At 40.9% G+C, this 22,118-nt stretch overlaps 1 protein-coding gene across 3 annotated transcripts in view; it reads right to left on the bottom strand.

The window, feature by feature from the left end:
• DDX4 (DEAD-box helicase 4) overlaps positions 1–22,118 on the bottom strand; it is a 61,253-nt gene that overhangs the window by 24,759 nt on the left and 14,376 nt on the right. The window contains exons 6-14 of one of the 3 annotated variants that reach the window (XM_066360834.1): positions 20,383–20,442; positions 16,097–16,210; positions 14,970–15,050; positions 12,743–12,784; positions 10,958–11,005; positions 10,806–10,853; positions 10,446–10,588; positions 9,688–9,840; positions 1,222–1,376 (exon numbers count right to left, since the gene is read on the bottom strand). In XM_066360834.1, coding sequence (XP_066216931.1) covers positions 1,222–1,376; positions 9,688–9,840; positions 10,446–10,588; positions 10,806–10,853; positions 10,958–11,005; positions 12,743–12,784; positions 14,970–15,050; positions 16,097–16,210; positions 20,383–20,442 — 844 coding nt within the window. The remainder of the gene's footprint in view (positions 1–1,221; positions 1,377–9,687; positions 9,841–10,445; positions 10,589–10,805; positions 10,854–10,957; positions 11,006–12,742; positions 12,785–14,969; positions 15,051–16,096; positions 16,211–20,382; positions 20,443–22,118) is intronic. The other 2 variants (XM_066360835.1, XM_066360836.1) reach the window with 2 other exon arrangements.

Genomic DNA, 22,118 nt, shown 5'->3' on the forward strand with positions numbered 1-22,118 from the left:
CAAAATCCGTAAAGAAAAAAAAAACAAATGCATTCAACAATAAAGAAGTTGATAAACAAATGAAAAATATATTTTGTTACCTATCAGATGAAGGGCTTTTCAAAAACACAGAAATAGAACAAAAACATGAACAAATGACTCATTAAAAATACAAATGGCTTTTGAACATTTAAGTTCACCATTATTTTAAAAAGAAAACAAAACGAAGACTAACAGTGTCTTCCCGCTAGTTTGATAGCAGCCTGTTCAGCAACGCAGGGGAATCCTTTACCAGGAGATAAAGGATGCCGCCCCTTCCATACTGCAGTCTCCATAGAAACTTAAAAACTTATTTCTCTCCCATATAGAAATTTACTCTTCAGTTATGTCCTCATAATGGGAAAAGACCATATGATAAGATTCATTGCCAACAATGTATTTAGTATACGTGGGGGAACTAGTTTGGCTGGGGTCAGTGGAAAAATACACAGTCAAGTGGCCTATGAATAAGGGCGTTGGCGTCCCCAGTACACTTACCTATGCTATTTTGAACTGTTAAACGCACAAATGTTCCATTTGTGTTAGGCTAGGGTGGTGTTTTGACTTACACTAAAGTGTGGGTTACATCACTGTTATAGGAATGGAACTGTGTTGTAACCTGAGGACCCCCTGTATTGGCAAAATGTTAAGTGAAACAGGCATTCCCAAAAACTGCTGGTAGAAATGGACATTGGCACAAGCTAAAATAAGTTTATATCTTTTAATCTTAAAATCTACTCTAATGAAATACTTAAAACATAAAAATAGAAAAAGTTTATAGCATTTGTTCATTATAGGTTTCTTTATAGTAGCTGCATATTAAAAACCACCTAATGCCCCAAAGTAGGAAAATATATACACATGGACAATCTTACAGTCATTAAAAATTAGGTGTGACTATGAAGTAAGCAGTTTTCCTTATTTATGTATAAAAAAAACAGAAAATTATTATGATTACCCAAAGTTCATTTTTTAAATTAAAAACTGCCAGAAAATATACAATATGTTCACTACTGTCTTATCGTTCTACTTCTATTATCATCTAATTTTTAATAAGCATGTTTCTTTATAAAAATCAAAATAAGCATAGATTATATAAACAGGATTATTAAAAAGAACATTTCAATTAAATAACACTAATTACATGACTGCTTTACAACTGAGCTCTTCCCCAAATAAGGAGCAACTCTGAGACAAATTTACCCAAAAGAGAACTTCCTGGCTTCCAAGTAGATCTGATTGATCAGCTCTCGAGTGGGGGCAACAATAATGCACTCGGGCTCCTGCAGCTCTCGGAAGCGGCTGGCAGTGACACCATCATGCATCATATGCGCCAAGATTGGCAAGAGAAAAGCTGCCTGCAAGTTAAAGGGCACGGTTTACAAATTTATCAAGCGCCATCCTTTGCCCTGGGCACACCTGCTCCTCACACCCTACAGCCTTAGTCTCCTTCCATTTGGGGAGTTTTTAACATTTAGGTCTTGATGTTCATAGTATACAATATATAGGATGTTTGACAAAGTTAATCTACTATATCAAAACACTTTTATTTCTTTTTAGAAAGCATACCTATGGATCCTACATAAACCCAGGAACATTAACTCACTGATAGAGAGAACGTAGCTATAACTTGATGAAAATTGCTGTATTCAGTAGTTATTCTGAGTCCTTTGGGGCATTAATAACTGTCACTCAGAAGGCATGACAAAAGTGACCACAATAGAGCAAAAACTGGAAAATCATACATTTGGATCACTAAACACATCACCCTTACTGAAATGACATCTGGAAAGACAATTTTTTTTGCTATAGTTTTCTTATTAAGCAAAAAAGACACTAAAATCTACCTCCAAAATCATGCTTGGGTCACACACCGCTGCTCTAGTACACAACTCATCCATTGTCCCTTCAACTCTACCATGCAGGCTATGACTAAAACACTGTGACCCAAGACTAAGATCCTGGAAGTGGCAGTCCAAGACCCAGCTCATGGAACCCTACTTAACAGACAAATCCCGGGAGAGAGGGAAAAATGATGAGAGAGTAGGCGGATGTTACGACTCCCACCTTCCAGTGGATTACAACTTAACTTAGGAACAATCAACTTGAAAAACCAAATCTGGACTAAACTAAGAGGAATCTATAACCAAGAATCACCAAAGGAACCACACTGAGCTGGTAGGAAAGGCGGAGACACAGAAAGGGCTGCCCTGCTCCCAGGAGTGAGCGGCAGCTCGGAGGGTCTCTCAAAGCAGGGTGGGATTCGCAGAAAGTTGTGGGCCCTCAACCACAGGACCGGAACCCGAGCCTGGAGTCCCATAGACTAGAGGAGGCGGACGAATAGTATTTAGCTAAAAGAAGAGCCAGGTTACTGTTTGCAAGAGAAAGACAAAACTCTCAGACCCAGGCTCCATCTTAAAGGGACCACGCAGAAAACCTCGTTCACAGCCACTTATCCAGGGCTCCAGGAGCGGGAGTGCCGAGAGGACTGGAGTTGCTAGAGGAGAGTGTGGTCTCCAGGACATAGTTAGAGACTGTGGGGGACAGCCACCCTGAACCCTGTACTGGGTCACTCCCCAAACCTAAAGTGGACATTCTTCCTGGGAGAACCAAGCCAACAAAGGGAAGCAATTACCCCACCTACCAGAGGCTCTCCTGCTCCAGTCAGTGCAGAGAGACACTTAGAAGAAGGGGGCGCATCAGGGACACAGGATTTGAGTGCTGAGGTCTGGGCTACATGGTACCCTCTGCTGAGTACCCTCCAAAGGGCGAAAGGGCTCAGCTGTGGCTGCGGCGACAGCAGCTGTGGCACTTGGCCAGCACGGCAGATGGGAGTGGAGCCCAGCGAAGTAGCCTCCCAGAAATCCAGGGAGTGGAGCCCGGAGAAGCCTCCTGCAAGCCTGCAGGGGTGGAACCCTGGGGGGTGAGGCATCCCCTGCGCCGGTGCCGGATGGACCTCAGGGGGGTGAGGCATCCTGCGCACCCGTAGGAGGCGGAGCCAGGCGAGGGGTGCTGCGTGCCTGCAGGGGGCGGAGCCAGGCAGCCCACACTGTGACAGCAAGGGGTGGAGCCCAGAGAGGCAGCCCATGCACCGGTGAAGGGCAGAGCCTGGTGGTCCTCACTGCAAAGGAGAGGGGTAGAGCCCAAAGAGGCATCCCTCACGCCTGTAGGGGCAGAGCCCAGAGAGGCAGCCCATGCACCTGCTGGGGGCAGAGTCCAGTGAGATGAGGAGTCCCCCATGCCTGCGGAGCAGCCTGGGCTGCAGCTTGCGAGCCTCCACTGGTGTCAAGTGCCTGAAGAGGTGGAGGCAGAGAGAGGCCGGTGGAAAAACCACACTTCAGGAATAGAGAGGCCACACACACTGGCCAAGAGTGGGAAAAGCCAGCGTAGGAGTGCAACTGATAGTTACAACAGTATCAGGACCCAACAGAGGTGAACACAAACTCCATTATCACCTGTAGCTCCAAGAACATTGCTAATGGCCAGTCAAAAGCAGTGACCACCACTGGTCTGTGCCAGGTTCCAGCTGGGGAGGTCCAGGGCTGGTACATCCAGCAGCCAGATATGAAGAGCTTCAGCTCAGGACCTAACAACCATAGTTAGAGTGGTATCTTAAGAAAAGGCTCCTCACACCTGACCCAGCTAAGGCATAGAAAATGCTGTAACAAACAGCAAAAAGAGTGGTAGTAGCAGACAAGTAGCCCACAGTGGATTACAAACAGCTGAAGCCATCCCAAGAAAATTTAGAAACAACAAAACTGAAAGCTGCAGACAGACAATAACAACCCTATCTAGCTACATAAACAATACATCCCAAGGAGCAGTCTATACAGAGACAAAATGGGAAGATAGAGAAATGCAATTTAAATGAATCAACAAGAGAAATCTGTAGAAAAAGAACTGAATAAAGTGGAAATAAACAAGATATCAGATGTAGAGTTTAGAATAATGATTGTTAGGATGCTCAAGGATCTTAGAGCAACAACAGATGGACAAAATGAGCACCTAAACAAAGAGATAGCTGGCATCAAAAAGGATATTGAAATCATAAAAAAGAATTAGACAGAAATGACAAACACAGTATCAGAAATGAGGACCGCACTAGAAGGAATTAAAAGCAGGCTGGATGAAGCAGAAGATTGAATCAGTGATTTAGAGGACAAGATAAGCAAAAGCATGGAAGCAGAACAGCAAAAAGTCTGAGGAAGCTCTAAGAGAGTTCTGTGACAACAAGAGAAACAATGTCCACATAATAGGGGTTCCTGAAAGAGAAGAGAAAGAACAAGGGATAGAAAACCTGATTGAAGAAATCATAGCTGAAAACTTCCCTAAATTGATGTAGAAAAAAGTCACACAAGTTCAAGAAGCACAGAGAGTCCCATTAAAGTGGAACCCAAAGAGACCTACACCAAGACACATCATAATTAAAATACCAAATCTATGAGATAAACAAAGAATACTAAAAGCTGCAAGAGAAAAGCAGTCAATCATCAAAGGAGCCCCCATAAGGATGACATCCGACTTCTCAACAGAAACACTTGAGGCCAGAAGGGAATGGCAAGAAATATTCAAAGTAATGCAGAACAGGAGCCTACAACCAATACTTCTTTATCCAGTAAGGCTATCATTTAAAACTGAAGGAGAAATAAAAAGCTTCCCAGACAAAAAAAAAAAAAAAATCAAGGAACTCATTACAATCAAACCAATGCTGCAAGAAATGTAAGGGGCCTGTTGTAAACAAAACAAAGGGAAAAAAGAATATAGTAAAAGAGGAGTGTAGATTTAAAAAATAGAATGGCAATAAACAACTATATATCAATAATAACCTTAAATGTAAATGGATTAAATGCTCCAATCAAAAGACAGGGTAGCTGCATGGATAAGAAAACAGGACCCGTACATATGCTGTGTACAAGAGACCCACCTCAAAACAAAAGATACACATAGATTGAAAGTAAAGGGATGGAAAAAAATATTTCATGCAAATGGAAATGAAAAAAAAAGCTTGGGTTGCAATACTTATATCTGACAAAAGAGACTTTAAAACAAAGGTTATAATAAGTGATAAAGAAGGTCACTACATAGTGATAAAAGGAGCAATCCAACAGGAAGATAAAACCATTATAAATATCTATGCATCTAATTAATATATGAGCACCTAAATATACAAAGCAGATTTTGATGGACATGAATGGCTATATCAACAGCAATACTATAATAGTAGGGGATTTCAATAACCCACTAACATCACTGAATAGATCTTCAAGAAAGAAAATTAACAAAGAAACAGCAGACTTAAAGGACACACTAGATCAACTGGATTTAATAGATATCTTCATAACATTTCACCCTAAAGCAGCAGAATATACATTCTTTTCTAGTGCTCATGGTACATTTTCTAGGATAGACCACATGTTAGGGCACAAAATGAGTCACAATAAATTTAAGAAGACTGAAATCATATCAAGCATCTTCTCGGATCACAATAGCATGAAACCAGAAATCAACTACAACAGAAAAACTGAAAAACACTCAAACACTTGGAAACTAAATAGCATGTTATTAAATAACAAATGGGTTAACAATGAGATCAAGGAAGAAATAAAAAATTTCCTTGAAACAAAGAAAAATGAACATACAACAACTGAAAATTTATGGGACACAGCAAAATTAATCCTGAGAGAGAAGTTCATAGCATTACAGGCATACCTTAAGAAGCTAGAAAAAGCTCAAATAAACAATTTAACCCTGCATCTAAAAGAACTAGAAAAAGAACAGCAAGTAAAGCCCAGAGGAAATAAAAGGAAGGAAATAATAAAGATCAAGGCAGAAATAAAATAAAAAAATATAGAGGATCAATGAGACCAAGAGCTGGTTCCTTGAAAAGGTAAACAACATTGATGAACCTTTAACCAGACTCACCAAGAAAAAAAGGAGTCAAACAAAATTAGAAATGAGAGTGGAGTAACAACTGACACAGCAGAAACACAAAGAACTGTAAAAATACTATGAAGAACTGTATGCCAAAAAATTAGACAAGCTAGGTGAAATGGACAAATTCCTTGAAACATATAATCTTTCAAAAATCAATCTGGAAGAATCAGAAAACTTAAACAGACCAATTAAAACAAAAGAGATCAAAACAGTTATCAAAAAACTCCCAACAAAAAAAGCCCTTGGTCAGATGGCTTCACAGGCAAATTCTACCAAATATTCAAAGAAGAACTAACTCCTATCCTTCTCAAACTATTTCAAAAAATTTAAGAGGAGGGAAGACTTCTAAACTCCTTTTACAAGGCAAGCATAATTCTGATTCCAAAATCAGCCAAAGACAATACAAGAAAGAAAACTATAGGCCAATATCCCTGATGAATTTAGATGCTAAAATTCTCAACAAAATATTAGCAAACCGGATCCAGCAATACATGAAAAAAATCATACATCATGATCAAGTAGAATTTATTCTGGGGAGGCACGGCTGGTACAATATTCACAAATCAATCAATGTGATTCATCACATAAACAAAAGGAACATGAAAAATCACATTATTATATCAGTAGATGCAGAAAAAGCATTTGATAAAATCCAGCACCAATTCATGATCAACACTCTCAGCATAGTGGGAATACAGGGAACATACCTCAACATGATAAAGGCCAACTATGACAAACCCACAGTCAACATCATACTCAATGGGCAAAAATTAAAAGCAATCCCCTTAAGATCAGAAACAAAGCAGGAGTACCCTCTTTTACCACTCTTATTCAACATAGTTTTGGAGGTCCTTACCACAGCAATCAGACAAGAAGAAGAAATAAAAGGCATCCAAATTGGAAAAGAAGAACTAAACAATCATTATTTGTTGATGATATGATACTGTACATAGAAAACCCTAAAGTCTCAAAAAACTACTGGACCTGATAAATAAATTCAGCAAGGTGGCAGGATATAAAATTAATATCCAGAAATCAGAGGCATTTTTATACACCAACAATAAACTATCTGAAAGAGAAATTAAGAAAATAATCCCCTTCACTATTACAACAAAAAAAATTAAGTACCTAGGAGTAAATTTAACGAAGGAGGTTAAAGACTTGTACTTGGAAAATTATAAAACATTGATAAAAGAAATCAAGGAAGATACAAACAAGTGGAAGCATATACCATGTTCATGGATAGGAAGAATAAATATCATTAAAATGCCTATATTACCCAAAGCAATTTATAAATTCAATGCAATTCCCATTAAAATACCAATGACATACTTCAAAGATATAGATCAAACATTCAAAAAATTTATATGGAACCAAAAAAGTACACAAATAGCCTCAACAATCTTGAAAAAGTAGAATAAAGCGGGAGGTATCACACTTCCAGATATCGAGTTATACTACAGGGCCATTGTACTCAAAACAGCCTGGTATTGGCATAGAACAGGCATATAGATCAATGGAACAGAACAGAGAACCCAGAAATAAACCCACACCTTTATGGACAATTGATATTTGACAAAGGAGGTCAGAGCATAGAATAGAGTGAAGACAGTCTCTTTAACAAACGGTGTTGGGAAAATTGGACAGCTACCTGCAAAAAAACGAAACTAGACCACCAACTTACACCATTCACAAAAATAAACTCAAAATGGATAAAATATTTAAATGTAAGGCATGAAACCATAAGCATCTTAGAAGAAAACATAGGCAGTAAGCTGACCGACATCTATCGCAGCAATATCTTTGCTGATTTATCTCCACGAGCAAGTGAAATAAAGGATAGGATAAACAAATGGGACTATATCAAACTAAAAAGCTTTTGCACAGCTAAAGACAATATGAACAAAATAAAAAGACAAATCACACAAAGGGAGAACATATTTGACAATATGTCTGATAAGGGGTTAATAACCAAAATTTATAAAGAACTTGTAGAACTCAACACCAGGAAGATAAATAACCCAATCAAAAAATGGGTAAAAGAAATGAATAGACACTTCTCCAAAGAGGACATACAGATGGCCAATAGGGAGATGAAAAAACGTTCAACATCACTAATCATTAGAGAAATGCAAATTAAAACCACAATGAGATATCACCTCACACCAGTCAGAATGGTGCTTATGAACAAAACAACACAGAATAAGTGCTGGCGAGGATGTGGAGAAAAGGGAACCCTCCTGCACTGCTGGTTGGAATGCAGACTGGTGTAGCCACTGTGGAAAACAGTATAGCGAGTCCTCAAAAAATTAAAAATGGAACTGCCTTTTGACCCAGCCATCCCACTTTTAGGAATACATCCTAAGAACACCAAATCACTGATTCAAAAGAAGACATGTACCCCCATGTTTATGGCAGCATTGTTTACAATAGCCAAGATCTGGAAACAGCCCAAGTGTCCATCAGTGGACGAGTGGATTAAAAAGTGGTGGTATGTATATACAAAAAACATTTCATGTTTTTGTTAATTCCACTTTACATATTAAAGTTACTTTACTAATATGCCCCACCAAAAGTAACACCCAGATCTGTGCACTACCGCTTAATGGAATCAGGAACAGCTCCTGCAGGCAGTGGTTTTAAAAGCATCTCATCTGTCCCTTTTTAACCGTGAGATACAAATAACTCTGACCAGCAATGATGGCTCATTATCCACAGGAACTGCGAGGTCTCCATGCCTTAGAAAATCACTTCCTAAAGACATAACTTTCTCACATACTTAAGAAGCAGAAATCCTGCATCTCTAGAGAATCCTATGAGGCCTTGAAAAGAAGGAAATCTTACCTTTTGCAACAATATAGAGGGACCTGGAGACTATTATGTTAAGTGAAATAAGCCAGGCAGAGAAAGAAAAATATCAATTGACCTCACTCATTTGAGGAATCCAAAGAACAATGTGAACTGAGGAACAGAGTAGACAGAGGCGGGATCAAAGGGACCAGAGGGAAAGCAGTCAGAGGGAAAGGGGAAGAGAGGATGGGATCAGAGAAGGGAAAGAGATGGGTGAAATTATATATACATAACACAGCATTATAGAGAGCAGGACAGCAAATCCTGGAGGGAAGGGGGGAGGGCACAGAGGGGGACGGGGGCAAGGGGGATGTTGAGGGGAACACGGGGGTGGGGGGATGTATTCGGTGGGACACTTGAATCTATGTAAACACAATAAATTTAAATCAATTAATAAAAAACAGACAAATCCCACAGATCAGTCCTAAAGTCAACCTGGTCTCATCTGTTCTTACATCATAACCTGCATTTACTTCATAGGGTGCATATCTCTCACTCTCATTCTTTTGACTCCAAAATGGAATCATTTACATTACATAAATGCTTTTCTCCCTTTTTCTGTGCTGTGTAACCTGTAGTCCTTCACCTGCAATCATTTTGTTTCAGATAATGCCAAATACCAGATGGAGTTTAACACACTTATAAAAAAGTAAACATCTATTAACTGCAAAACTACTCTAAAAAGTTCAAAATTCTTTCTTTGGAAGTATGCAAACCCTAATAAAACCCAAAATCAGCAGCGAAAACATAGATACATATGACAGTTCACTGAAATCATCTTCAAACCTCTACTCTGACAAGAGACTCAAACTACTTGGAAGAACCAAAGTTCAAACAACATTAACCATGTGAATGTGGGCAGAACATACGTGGAAAATGACTCACAGTTTTCCCCGACCCTGTCTGGGCACAAGCCATCAGATCCCGCCCTGCGAGTATGATAGGTATACTGTACTTCTGCACAGGAGTGAGCTTGGTATAGCCGGCTTTAGCAATGTTGTTACTCAGAGTCTGACAGAGTTTGGCTTCTTCAAAGGTCTAAAAAACAGGACAGGTATTCAACTCCATGTATCACATGCAGCTCATTCCATAAACATATCGCATTTGAATTCATTTCATGTTTTTGTTAATTCCACTTTACATATTAAAGTTACTTTACTAATATGCCCCACCAAAAATAACACCCAGACCTGTGCACTACCGCTTGATAGAATCAGGAACAGCTCCTGCAGGCAGTGGTTCTAAAAGCATCTCATCTGTCCCCCTTTAACTGTGAGATACAAATAACTCTGACCAGCAACGATGGCTCATTATCCACAGGAACTGTGAGGTCCTCACACCTTAGAAAATCACTCCCTGAAGACATACTTTCTCACATACTTAGGAAGCAGAAATCCTGCATCTCTAGAGAAAAGTATCCTCTTTAGTCAATTTAAGTAAAATTTTCACCGTGATTTGGAGAGGTCAGGATGAAATACAGTCTCCTCTCTTTCAACTTAGCAATTAATTCTATTCTAGATGGTAGACATGGCTCTAAACTTCCAACCTAACACACTACATAATAAAGATGAAATTTTCATATTCTTACAAGAATGGATCGCACTACTAGAACCAGTCGATACAGGAATGACCACCACACTGACCAGGATCGCTGGAGGTGCGTCGTGTCCAGAGACCTCTACCAGAATGCTGTCGTACTTGTCAAAGTTGATGCCCGTCTGGTAGTGTGCGAAGATGGTGTCCTCGTCCTCGGGCGGGGCAGGCGGCACGTAGGTCACCTTTGGTCCTTGGAATTCAAACAGTAAACAGAAACTACATTACATGACTACAAGGAAAGAGTTAGACACACAAAAACTGACAGTCAAATTTTAATGCTGCAGAACTTCCCAGTACTGACCATTAAAGTTTTCACTTAAAATTTTAAAAAGTTAACTCTTTTAAGCATTCTGCACTTCTATTAACATGCGATAAACATTCTGTGGATCACACAAAAATTGTTGTACCTTGAAAGTCACCACCTTCTGCTCCTTCAGCTCCTGACTTCCAAAAATCTTAAAGGGAATCAAACCCAAGAAGAGAGAAATGTTTTTAAAAATTGAGGGGTGAAAGAACCCTCACTAGAAGAACCAAATACCTGCTCTGAAGTGAGACTCACTCTTTGCGGAGCCTGTTATTACTTCTTCGTTCAAACCTTTGTAACCACCTAGGAAGGAAAACCATAGTGACAGTGTCAGGACACAAGGCCGGCACATCTCCATTTCCCTGCTTGTCTGCAGAGAGAATGAGTTCCAGAGATGGACAGAAATCTTTTAAGTCCTTTTGTACAAATAATACTTGAGACTATTCAGTAGGATCCTGAATATTATAAATGTCCTTAGTATTCAAAATGCTGATTTCACACCAATGACCCTGCCATAGATTACTATTTCTTGTGCTGTCCGTGTCTCCTAATTACTATATCCCTCCGCAAAGGATCTACTTCCTGAAAGGAACTCCTCATTCATCTCTGTGGGAGTGTGCACAGCAGCACCTCCCGTTCTGCGATTTCCTAGGTCTCATGGCGATGACTTATCACAGAGAAAGGACAGAGAGGATGATCAGCCAAGGGCCAAGTCACAGGCAACCAGGCCCAACTTCTGAGTCCTCTCCCCTGGTGTCACATAGGACAAGCCCCAGCAAGAAGCTGTGACGGGACTGGCCTGTGGTGGCGCAGTGGATAAACCTACGGCCTGGAATGCCAAGATTGCCGGTTCGAAGCCCTGGGCTTCCCTGGTCGAGGCACATACAACAAGCAAGCAATGAACAACTAACATGAATCAACTATGAATTGATACTTCCCATTCCATGCTCCCCTTTCTCTCCTGTCTCTGTAAAACTAATAAATAAAGTATTTAAAAAAAAAAAAAAGAAGCTGTGACGGCACGCTGGAAGTGCCGTCTCCCCAAAGAAGCTCAGCAGAGACTCGGGACCCAGGTTTCCTACAGGACAGATGATGCAGGCACCTGCTGCCTGGCACACACCCAAAGTCTAGACCCCCAGGGAAAGCAGGTGTCCGGCACAAACCCCGATGTTGTACATACAGGTGAAGCGCAGTGGGCCACTCTTAGCATTAGGGGGTGAGAACCCTTCCCAAACCTAACTTCCCAGACCCCAGGGCCAGCCTCATCCCGCAATGTTCACTCCTCTCTGCACACCTGCGACCCTTCCCTCTCAGACCACGCTGCCGTGCACCACCTCTCCATACGGTCACAGCGCAGAGCAAGGCTGCAGGGAAGCTGACAGCATGGGAAATCCTCGCATGGCAGTCCACTAACTTTCTTGTTCACAAAATGGTCTCTCAATCCTTCTTCAAACAACATGTGAGAATTTGAGGAATGTATAGGTCAACCAGCCATTAATAATCTCTTTCTAGAATAAGAATCCAAGAATTGGGTGGGGAGTGCCACTTTGAATGCTCTCAGTCTAATACTGAGCCCTGAGAATTTTTCAGAATCATCTAACAAGCCTTACTGTTTTACTAATCTAGAAAGCATTTTACCTTTTATATGATATTTATATATTTATCACTGAAATAATTTTCATAGTACCAAATCACATGTGCTAAACTTTATCCCCTATGCCGAATCAAATAACTATCTCACAAGAAAACACGTACTATTTTAAAATAAAGATTCAGACACATAGATGTCTCTCAACCTTTAACATTTGCACAGTATCCCATTTTACAATTATATTACTTATTAAAGTTATTCATTGATAAATGTCAGGTGCTGAGCAAATGCACATGCAGGGCACGGCTACCAAAATGGATTCCTGGTTCGGAGCAGGAAAGAGCTCCGGAGCAGCTGCGCACGTGCGGGCTCCCCAGCGTGCACCAAAGCAGAGCAGCTCTCTCTGGCTCAAAAACGACCCCTAGGCTACAGCCACTTCAGCAACTCACCTCGTCCACTCCCACTTCTGCTCTGGTAAGTGTCATCATTACCTGTAAGACATTGTTGTGCAGAATATTTAGAGAAAAAACAGCTTCTCCTCAGCACATAAACCACCGATCTCTTTCTATTCAAATGCTGAGCAACGACTCAGGATTCCTAGCCTCTTAGTCCATGTATCTCTTAAGTCGACATTTAATTTAAACCTGTTTCTCATCTGAATATTTTGTTTAAAGACTTCACTTTTTAGAGCAAAATTGAGGGGAGGGTACAGAGATTTCCCATTTCCTTCGGTCCCCACACCTGTATACCTTTCCCCATTATCAACATGCCCCCTAAGGTACATCTGACACAACTCATGAACCCACATCGACACCTGCTAATCACCCGAAGCCCACAGTTGGCTTCAGAGTCAGTCTCAGTGCTGTGAGTTCTAAAGGTTTACATAAATATGGACTGATGTGTATCCACCAGTATCACAGAGATTTCTGCTGCCCTAAAAACCCTCCACGCTCTGCACCCCTCGCCGCCGATCCCTGGAAACCACTGATCTTTCACTGTTCTCCAAGAGTTCCTCCATTTCTAGCATATCCAACAGCTGGAATAGGACAGGATGCAGCCTTTCAGACTGACTTCTTCACGTGGTCATGTGCACTTAAGGTTTCTCTCTATTTTCTCACAGCCTAGTAGCTCATCTCATTTTAGTGCTGAATAATATTTCATTGTCTACATCAGGCATGGCCAACATACGGCCCATGGGCCGAATCTGGCCCACATGATGAGTTTATGCGGCCCACGATTAAATTTTTAATATTCTCCACTACTTTAAAATCTCAGCTACTCAGAAGCAGAAACATCTTTGATTATTGGAAATCGAGATATTTAAGAAGATAATAATACGCGGAAAAGAATTCCGCGTGTGAATAATCTAGGGTTAAATTCTGATAATTGGTCGAATAAATTCGCAATACTTCATTTTTTTTAAAAATTCCATTATAAAGATTTACAACTTTTGTACTCAATATGAACTGATTGACGTTTAGCAGCGATGTGAAACCCACATTCTCTTAGGTGGAGTTTGCCAGTGCGCACCCAAGGTCAAACAATTCATTATTTTTGTGGTCAAGTGTGCTGAATCAAGTGGCATTGTAGCATAGACAATAGCTGCAGTTGATAACTGAAAACATGTCCAGGCTGTTCGTAAAACGAAATAATTGTTTATTTGCAATATAACCCCTTCAAGCTCATTCTATTAATTAAATATTGTTTCAATTGATTGCGATAGTTTGGATATTTATACAGTATGTAATTATATTTTTATTAAAATATTGTATATTAAATTTTTTCCCTCACATTTATTCATAAACAAATTACATAATAAAATTTTGTTTACTTAAACAAGTCATTTTTGTATTTAACATTTTTTAATTTTAATATTTTGTCCGGCCTGTGAAAAAAGTTTCTAATCTGGCCTGGGGACAAAAACTGTTGGCCACACCTGGTCTAGACGCACAGTTAGTTTATTTACCAACATTTGAACATTTTTCATCAACAACTATATTCCTGCCTGACCACGTGGTGGCGCAGCAGATAGAGTGTCAGACTGGGACGCGGAAGACCCAGGTTCAAAACCCTGAGGTCGCCGGCTTGAGCACTGGCTCATCTGGTTTGAGCAAGGCTCACCAGCTTGAGCCCAAGGTCACTGGCTTGAGCAAGGGGTCACTCAGTCCGCTGTAGCCCCCCCTCCCTCTCATATGTCAAGGCACATATGAGAAAACAGTCAATGAACAACTAAGGTGCCGCAACCAAGAATTGATGCTTCTCATCTCTCTCCCTTCCTGTCTGTCTATCCCTATATGTCCCTCTATCTCTATTGGTCTCTGTCACACAAAAAAATTAAAAAATTGTATACTATTACTTCATTTTCTCCTTAAATACCCTACCTCAGAATCCCTTCTTTAAAACCAATGCAAACTTCATTTTTTCTTTTTCCTTCTTCTAATTAAAAGTACAATTTACACCTCAAATGAACTGGTAAATAAGAGGAAAAAATAATTGACAGTGTACAAATTTAATAAGGGAGGCAAAATTGCCCATGTATTTTTGCCGACAGAGCTAACGAACAGCAGACCAATAAGCCGTACACTCAAACATGTGTATTAGGTTCACTAGTCCCAGAACCAAGCACACAAAAGCACATCTGAGTGACGACATTCAGTAACAAATTCTAGTTCTCACCTGTGGCACCTAACGCTGGTCTTCTAGACCCAAAAAGGCCACCAGCACGCTGGGTCCCCTCATCTTGTTCATACTCACGGTCTAGGTCTGTAGATGATAAAATCAGATGATGTTACTTTTAAGAAGTTTTTAAATCATGACTAAAAAAAAAAAATCAAGTTATAGTGCCAGAAATTAAAGGTGTGGGGTAAAATAGTTTAAATTTAACAGGAATCACGAGTATTTTTCTAAGTAATGCACAAAGAATTTTTATACAAATTATTTCCTTCAATTAAACATTACTTCACAAAATTTTTATTTCATTAAAATTTTTATTAAACTTTATAAAATTCTTCTATTTTATAAAGTAAGTTAGGGCAAAATGCTATGTCCAAATACAATATAAGCGAAGTTCAACCACCTCCGAAGAGGAGCCCTGGGTCAGCCCAGACACCACCCTCTGACTGCATCCTGCCCAGGCCGGCACCGGCTCCCACCGCTGCCAGGGCGCCCTCACCAGTACTGCCCAGCTACCCCCAGGCCCCTGCAGTTCCAAACAGTGATGACTCACTAATCAGCCACATATCTAGTAAATCAGTATTGCAAATTTGTTTTTAGCTTCCAGAACCACTGATCTGCCCTCGTCTGTCAGCAGAGACGGGCCATCCAACAGGGAGTCCTGAGACAGCACATCAGCTGGCGACCTCAGGGTTTTGAACCTGGGCCTTCCGCGTCCCAGTCTGACACTCTATCTGCTGCGCCACCATGTGGTCAGGCAGGAATACAATTGTTGATGAAAAATGTTCAAATGTTGGTAAATAAACTAACTGTGCATCTAGACCAGGCACAGGGTAGCAGGGGAGTTGGGCCAGCAGCCGTGCTAGTGAGAGCAGGTGCAGGGGGCACAGAGCCACAAAGAGGCCACCAGTGTCTACAGTCAGCCATGTCAGCCAGGCTCTAACACTGAGTGACAGCTAATGTGAAACAAGGCAAATGGACTTCTACGAAGATTCAGATACTCCAACCTAACCAGGATGCATTCACACATCTAAATAATGGACATACAATACAGGTGATTATGTACCCACCTCTGCGCTAAGCTATGTTCATATAACCCTCATAACAACCTTCTGCAGCCCACTACTAACTTGGACTTCCCAGACCAAATCCTCCCCGGCCGCCACCGCTGCCGCCACGGAAACCTCCTCTTCTCCCTCGCCTGGACGGTCCCGAAGCTTCCGGGTCATGTCCATCTTGATAGCCTGAAACAGTGACACACACACGGACAACAGAAAACAGAGACAGTGTGGAGACACAGTGACCCAACTTAAGTCCTGCATAACCGAATGACTTTAAGTAAATATTTTAACGCAGTAACAAATAGTTACTAAAAAGAAATACCATATTTGACCTATAAATATTTCATTTTACTACTATAAATATATATGACTGTTTTTTTTTTTTTAAACCACTGCTTGTTTTGGGAATCAAAAGTAAAAACGACCAGAAGGAAAAAGTGTCACTTGTAAAAATATTGAAGGTTGCCACAGTTGCACCATTCACAGGATTTCCACAATCCACAGCAGGGGTCCCCAAACTTTTTACACAGGGGGCCAGTTCACTGTCCCTCAGACCGTTGGAGGGCCGCATACAGTGCTCCTCTCACTGACCACCAATGAAAGAGGTGCCCCTTCTGGAAGTGTGGCGGGGGGGGGGGGCTGGATAAATGGCCTCAGGGGGCCGCATATGGCCCATAGGCAATAGTTTGGGGACACCGATCCACAGGATTAAATAAGTGTAGGCTTATATTGGCTCCCTACAGAAAACAGTAAACATCATACTCAAAGCAAAGACATGTAGGTGTACACAAAGTCTCATTTCCTGTTATAAATATTTTTCACTCAATTAAGTACCAAAAAAAAAAAATCAGCAGAAGCACTTCAAGTGAAATGGGATCCCACCTACAGCAGAAGAAGATTATTTTTCATTGCCTTGTTTATTAATTTGACCAATTATATACTTTACTGAAGACATTGTTTAGTTTGCCTCTGGACTTTATATGAGACACTCACACAGAAAAAGTTCTTTGTCTGGCTCCCTCTATCCCCTTGGTTTCCGTTGCTACGGGAAACTACCCACTTTTACTGCTGAGTAACACTCCACTGTACTTCTAGTTCACTCACGTCTACTGTCTTTTTACTTCCTCTACTCAATTTTCTTCCTCCATTTTTATGATTGAACATTCATCTAATTTCTTTTCTAATGGATATATTTAAGACTACAAAATGCCCTCTGAAAGCTAGCTGTGTTAGCTCTACCTAGTAGGTTTTGATGTGTTTTGACTTTGTCACTCAGTTCTAAATATTCCATTATTTCCATATGCATTGTTATTCATAAACTAAAAAACTCGGTTCCCAAACCTAACAGGGGTTAGGTTTTTATATATTGATTTCTAACTTTATTATTCTTTAACAGGAAGACACACTATTCAGTAATTTAAAAGAATATATGCACCCTTATGTTCACTGCAGCGTTATTTACAACAGCCAAGATCTGGAAGCAGCCCTAGTGCTCATGCTGAGTGGATAAAAAAGCTGTGATATATTTACAAAATGGAATACTACTTGGCCATAAACGAGAAGGAAGTCTTACCTTTTGCGAGGGCATGGATGGACCTGGAGATTATTACGCTAAGTGAAATAAGCCAGTCAGAGAAAGAGAAGGACCATATGTGGAATCTAATGACCAAAATGAACTAACAAGCAAAACAGAGACAGACTCAGAGAGAGCAGACTGACAGCTGTTGGGGGAGGGGAAATCGCTAAGGGGGGTGAAGAGTTTGAGTAAAAAAAAGAGAAAAAATTCGTGGACACAGACAACAGTGTGGTAATTGCTGGGGGAAGGGGAAGGTGGAAGAGCGTAGGGGGGTAAATGATGATGGAGACTTGACTCAGGGGTGAACACACAGAATGGTGTACAGAGATGTGCTGTAGAATTAGGCACCTGAAACCAGTATAATTTTGTTAACCAGGGTCACCCCAATAAACTCAATTTAAAAAGAAATAATTACTGAACAATGAAAAAAAAAGATATGGCCCTGATATAAATTCTGTGACATATTCTGAAACTAATTTTTGGTCTTAATAGATGGTCAAATTATATGTATTTTCCTGTATACTGGAAAAGAACATGTAATTTACACAGAGTTAGCCGGTGGGGGCACATTGCTGAATGGGCGCAGCTCGGGTAAAGAAGCAGGTGGAGGTACAGGGGCCACCACCACACAGCACTGTGAATGAACTTAATGCTACTGGAGGATGCATTTCAACAGAGATAAAAGGCAAATTTCACGTTATAGCTATTTTCTCACAATAGAAAAAAAAGAGAAGAATCCCAAATTTTTTGAAAAATATCTATCAGCATATCCAAGAAGAGTAAACTCCACACAGGACAGATGTAAGAGATTTACACCTACAGACATCATGATAAGACAGACACCTGGATGTCTGCAGGCAAAAGAATCAAGGGGGACCCCTTAGAAAATATACAGAAAGGAATTGAAAACTGATGAAAGACTTAAATGTAAGAGCAAATACTATAAAATTCTCTGAAGGGAATGGGTGAAAATCTGCACGGCTTTGGAATAGGCAGAGGTTTTCTAGATATAACACCTGAACCACAAGCAACAAGAAATAAAAATAAATTGGGACTGCCCCAGAATTTGAAACTTTTGTATTTTAAAGGATATCATCAAGAAGGTGAAACCTACCCACAGAAAGGGAGAAAATATTTGCAGATATCTGATGACATTTGTATCACAAATTCATAAAGAATTCTTAAATAAAAAGATAACCCGACCTTGGCCAGTTGGCTCAGCGGTAGAGCATCAGCCTGGCGTGTGGAAGTCCTGGGTTCGATTCCCAGCCAGGGCGCACAGGAGAAGCGCCCATTTGTTTCTCCACCCTTCCCCCTCTCCTTTCTCTCTGTCTTTCTCTTCCCCTCCAACAGCCAAGGCTCCATTGGAGCAAAGATGGCCCGGGCACTGATGATGGCTCCATGGACTCAGCCTCAGGCGCTAGAATGACTCTGGCCGCAATGGAGCAATGACCCAGATGGGCAGACCATCGCCCCCTAGTGGGTATGCCAGGTGGATCCTGGTCAGATGCATGCAGGAGTCTGTCTCTCTGCCTCCCCACTTCTCACTTCAAAAAATACAAAAAATAAAAATAAAATAAAAAAGACAACCCAATGTGTTAAATGGACTAAAGGCTCCAAGAAGATGCACCACGGCCAACACCCTCAGGAAAAGCTCCTCAATGTGATAGCAACCCACAGATGCCAATAAACACAGGGAGATACCACCTGATGCCCATCAGGATGGCTGGAGTTAAGAAAACAAATTCTCCACCTGCCATGTACCCTCCACAGAGAACAGCCATCAGGGAGGCCCGAAAAGGTGACTGTGTCCCTGCGCATCACCCCAGATAGTCAACAAGCCAAATCAAGCACACAGAGCTGCAACTCGGCTTCCTCACTTGAATATGAATTAAACTGATTTAAAGAAAATGTAATGGTAAGGAAGATACTCACTCTTCTGCAAAAAACAACTAAAACTTTTTAAATAAAAGTAATGTTTTATAAGCATGAAGTCTCAAAAACTGCTCATTAAGGGAGGAGGAAAGGAATGCTAAAAGTCATCTGTTTCATTCCTTAGCCAAATTTTCTCTCATTGTTCCACAGCTCTTGCATTCTGACACAAACAGCCTCCCCTTGTTCATCACCAAGCACCTCCCTCCACATGGCTACCCAGAGTCCACAGCAAGTCCAGCCTCACGCAGGAGGGCCGTCATCCACAGAGCTGACCATCTAGCAAGCAAGCAAGGAAAAGGAATGGCCCCATGCTGCAGCAAGAACACTGGTGTATCTGCCCACCACAAGGTCCAAAACAACACACACTCTTATCCTGAGGAGCTCTGGATACCAGTGTTACAGGTCCTGCTATCTGGACACATCTGCCCACAGACAATCAAGATTAGGCATCATGGTTTCAGGCCCTCTCACCCCAACTTCAGTGACGGCAGGATCAGCAGAGAGCGCAGAGTGCACTGGCCCTGAACCACCAGTGATGGAAAATTAATTCTTCCCTACCCACGTCTCCCACGATCCCATTCAGACCGACCCCCAGCTCACCCACACTGTGGCTGACCAGGAGTCACCCACCCCGCTGTACGTCACAGCGTGCTCTGGATCTTAGGGAACCCCAGTGATAGCAGAAGGTGGATTCACCCGAGTCTTCACAGCACAAATCACACACCAAGTATTTCCCTTCAAAGGTTTCACTGCTGCAATTTCCCTTTTTTCCATCCCACCCATGGCCAGCCCGTCAGTTCAGCACTGACCATGAGCAGACTGCCCCCACGCGCAGTGGCCTTACCTCCTCTCCTGGAGAAGCCCCTGCTCCGCATCCGACTGTCTTCGCCGTCATTGCTAGACTCTAGAATGAAAATGTGACATGTGGGGAGCGTCTAACGTTAACTTAAGATGTTTCTAAACACCAGCACTGTCATCATGTGCTGTACCCCTGAAAGCAGTAAGGCTGTAGGTCAATGGTGCTGGAAAAATAAGATAAATTAGTAAGAAAAATATTTTCATAAGTTAGAATACAAACAATTCTTGATATAATTTTAACAGAAATACAAAGACATTATTCAGTCAATTCCCTAAACAAACTACCTAATAGAGCTAAATATTAAAAGGTAAGTTTATAACAGAACCTGCTACTTACCAAGTGTAGACACAAGCAAAAAATAAGATTTCTTTAAAAGCCAATTTGACTAAAAATGGTTTCAGAAATATCTAAACTATCAGTAGTCTCAAATGTGGCCCGCAGACCACAAGGAAAACATGACTGTTCTCTTAACGTCAGCCTTGTTTCTGTAACCTGCCTGTCTGACAAGCACGAGAGATTAGTGTGTTTTTTGTACAGGTCTCTGCACTCATGCTGATGACGCATCGGGTAACATCCTGGCTTATCTGTTTTAACGGCATTATCAAGTAACCATACCAGGGTGTCTAAGCAGGTAAGATGGTCACCACACTGATGGCTGCCTAGGAATGATCTGGAAAGTTGACTAAAAATGAATTCCCAGGACCCAGTCACAGAGATGCTTATGCTGAGAGTATGAAGTGATAGTAAGGAATTTAAAGTGATGTGTAATAATATGTGTTACTCTCGAGAATATTTCAGCAAAGCTCCATTTGGGAAATACAGAGATAGTTTCCAGAAACCGTGTACCTGTCATTGGTGTCTAGTGTCTGAGAACTTCAGGTCACAGTGATGACACTGAGCAGCAAACACTCAAGAGGCTCTCCTTCGGTCCCTGTGCAGGAGGACTAAGTACCCAACAGTGAGTACTGATTTTACAATAAACAACCCCGAACTCTTGTTGCAGGCGCCTATTCGAGCTGAACTGACAAATATTTCTAAAGAACCATCTAACATCGAGGCAACTATCTGAGCAGCAGAATTTAACACTACAAGGACTGAGCAGGAAAGAGAACTTCAGAAAGAAGGTTAGCCATGAAATGATGATGATGAAAGCTAACATTTATTGTTTTATAAAAGAAGAACCTATGAATTAATTAGGAGCATGGTAAGAAGAAAGAGGTCTTACATTATCTTTGGTCAATTACTCCCCTAAAACAAACCTACAGTTATTTCACTGCACTGGGAAGTAAAATAGGTACATGATCTTAGGAGAGCTAAAGGTACAAACAATTACATTAGGAGGAGAAGGGTGGAAGAGACCCTCTGTTCTACTATCCTCAACTTCATGTGAGTCTCAAACTATTCCAAAATAAAGAGTTACATATGTATATACACACACACGTATACACAAATATATAAGAATTTCTTTAAAGTTATAAAAGCCAAACACAAACAAAAATTCAATAATAATCCCAAGATTAGTTACAACCTATTAATTATGTAAAAACTATAGTAATAACAGACACCACTTAGTACATGTCCAGCACTGTTCTAAGTGAGATTACATGTGTTATCTTTTTAAATCCAAAACCCTGTGAGGTGGATATTATCCTCATTTTATAAATGGAGAAAATGAAATACAGAGAAGTGAAATGTGTTTTTCAAGATAATACAGCTGAGAG

This window comes from Saccopteryx leptura, chromosome 1 (genome assembly GCF_036850995.1).
Source record: "Saccopteryx leptura isolate mSacLep1 chromosome 1, mSacLep1_pri_phased_curated, whole genome shotgun sequence".
Classification (NCBI taxonomy): domain Eukaryota; kingdom Metazoa; phylum Chordata; class Mammalia; order Chiroptera; family Emballonuridae; genus Saccopteryx; species Saccopteryx leptura.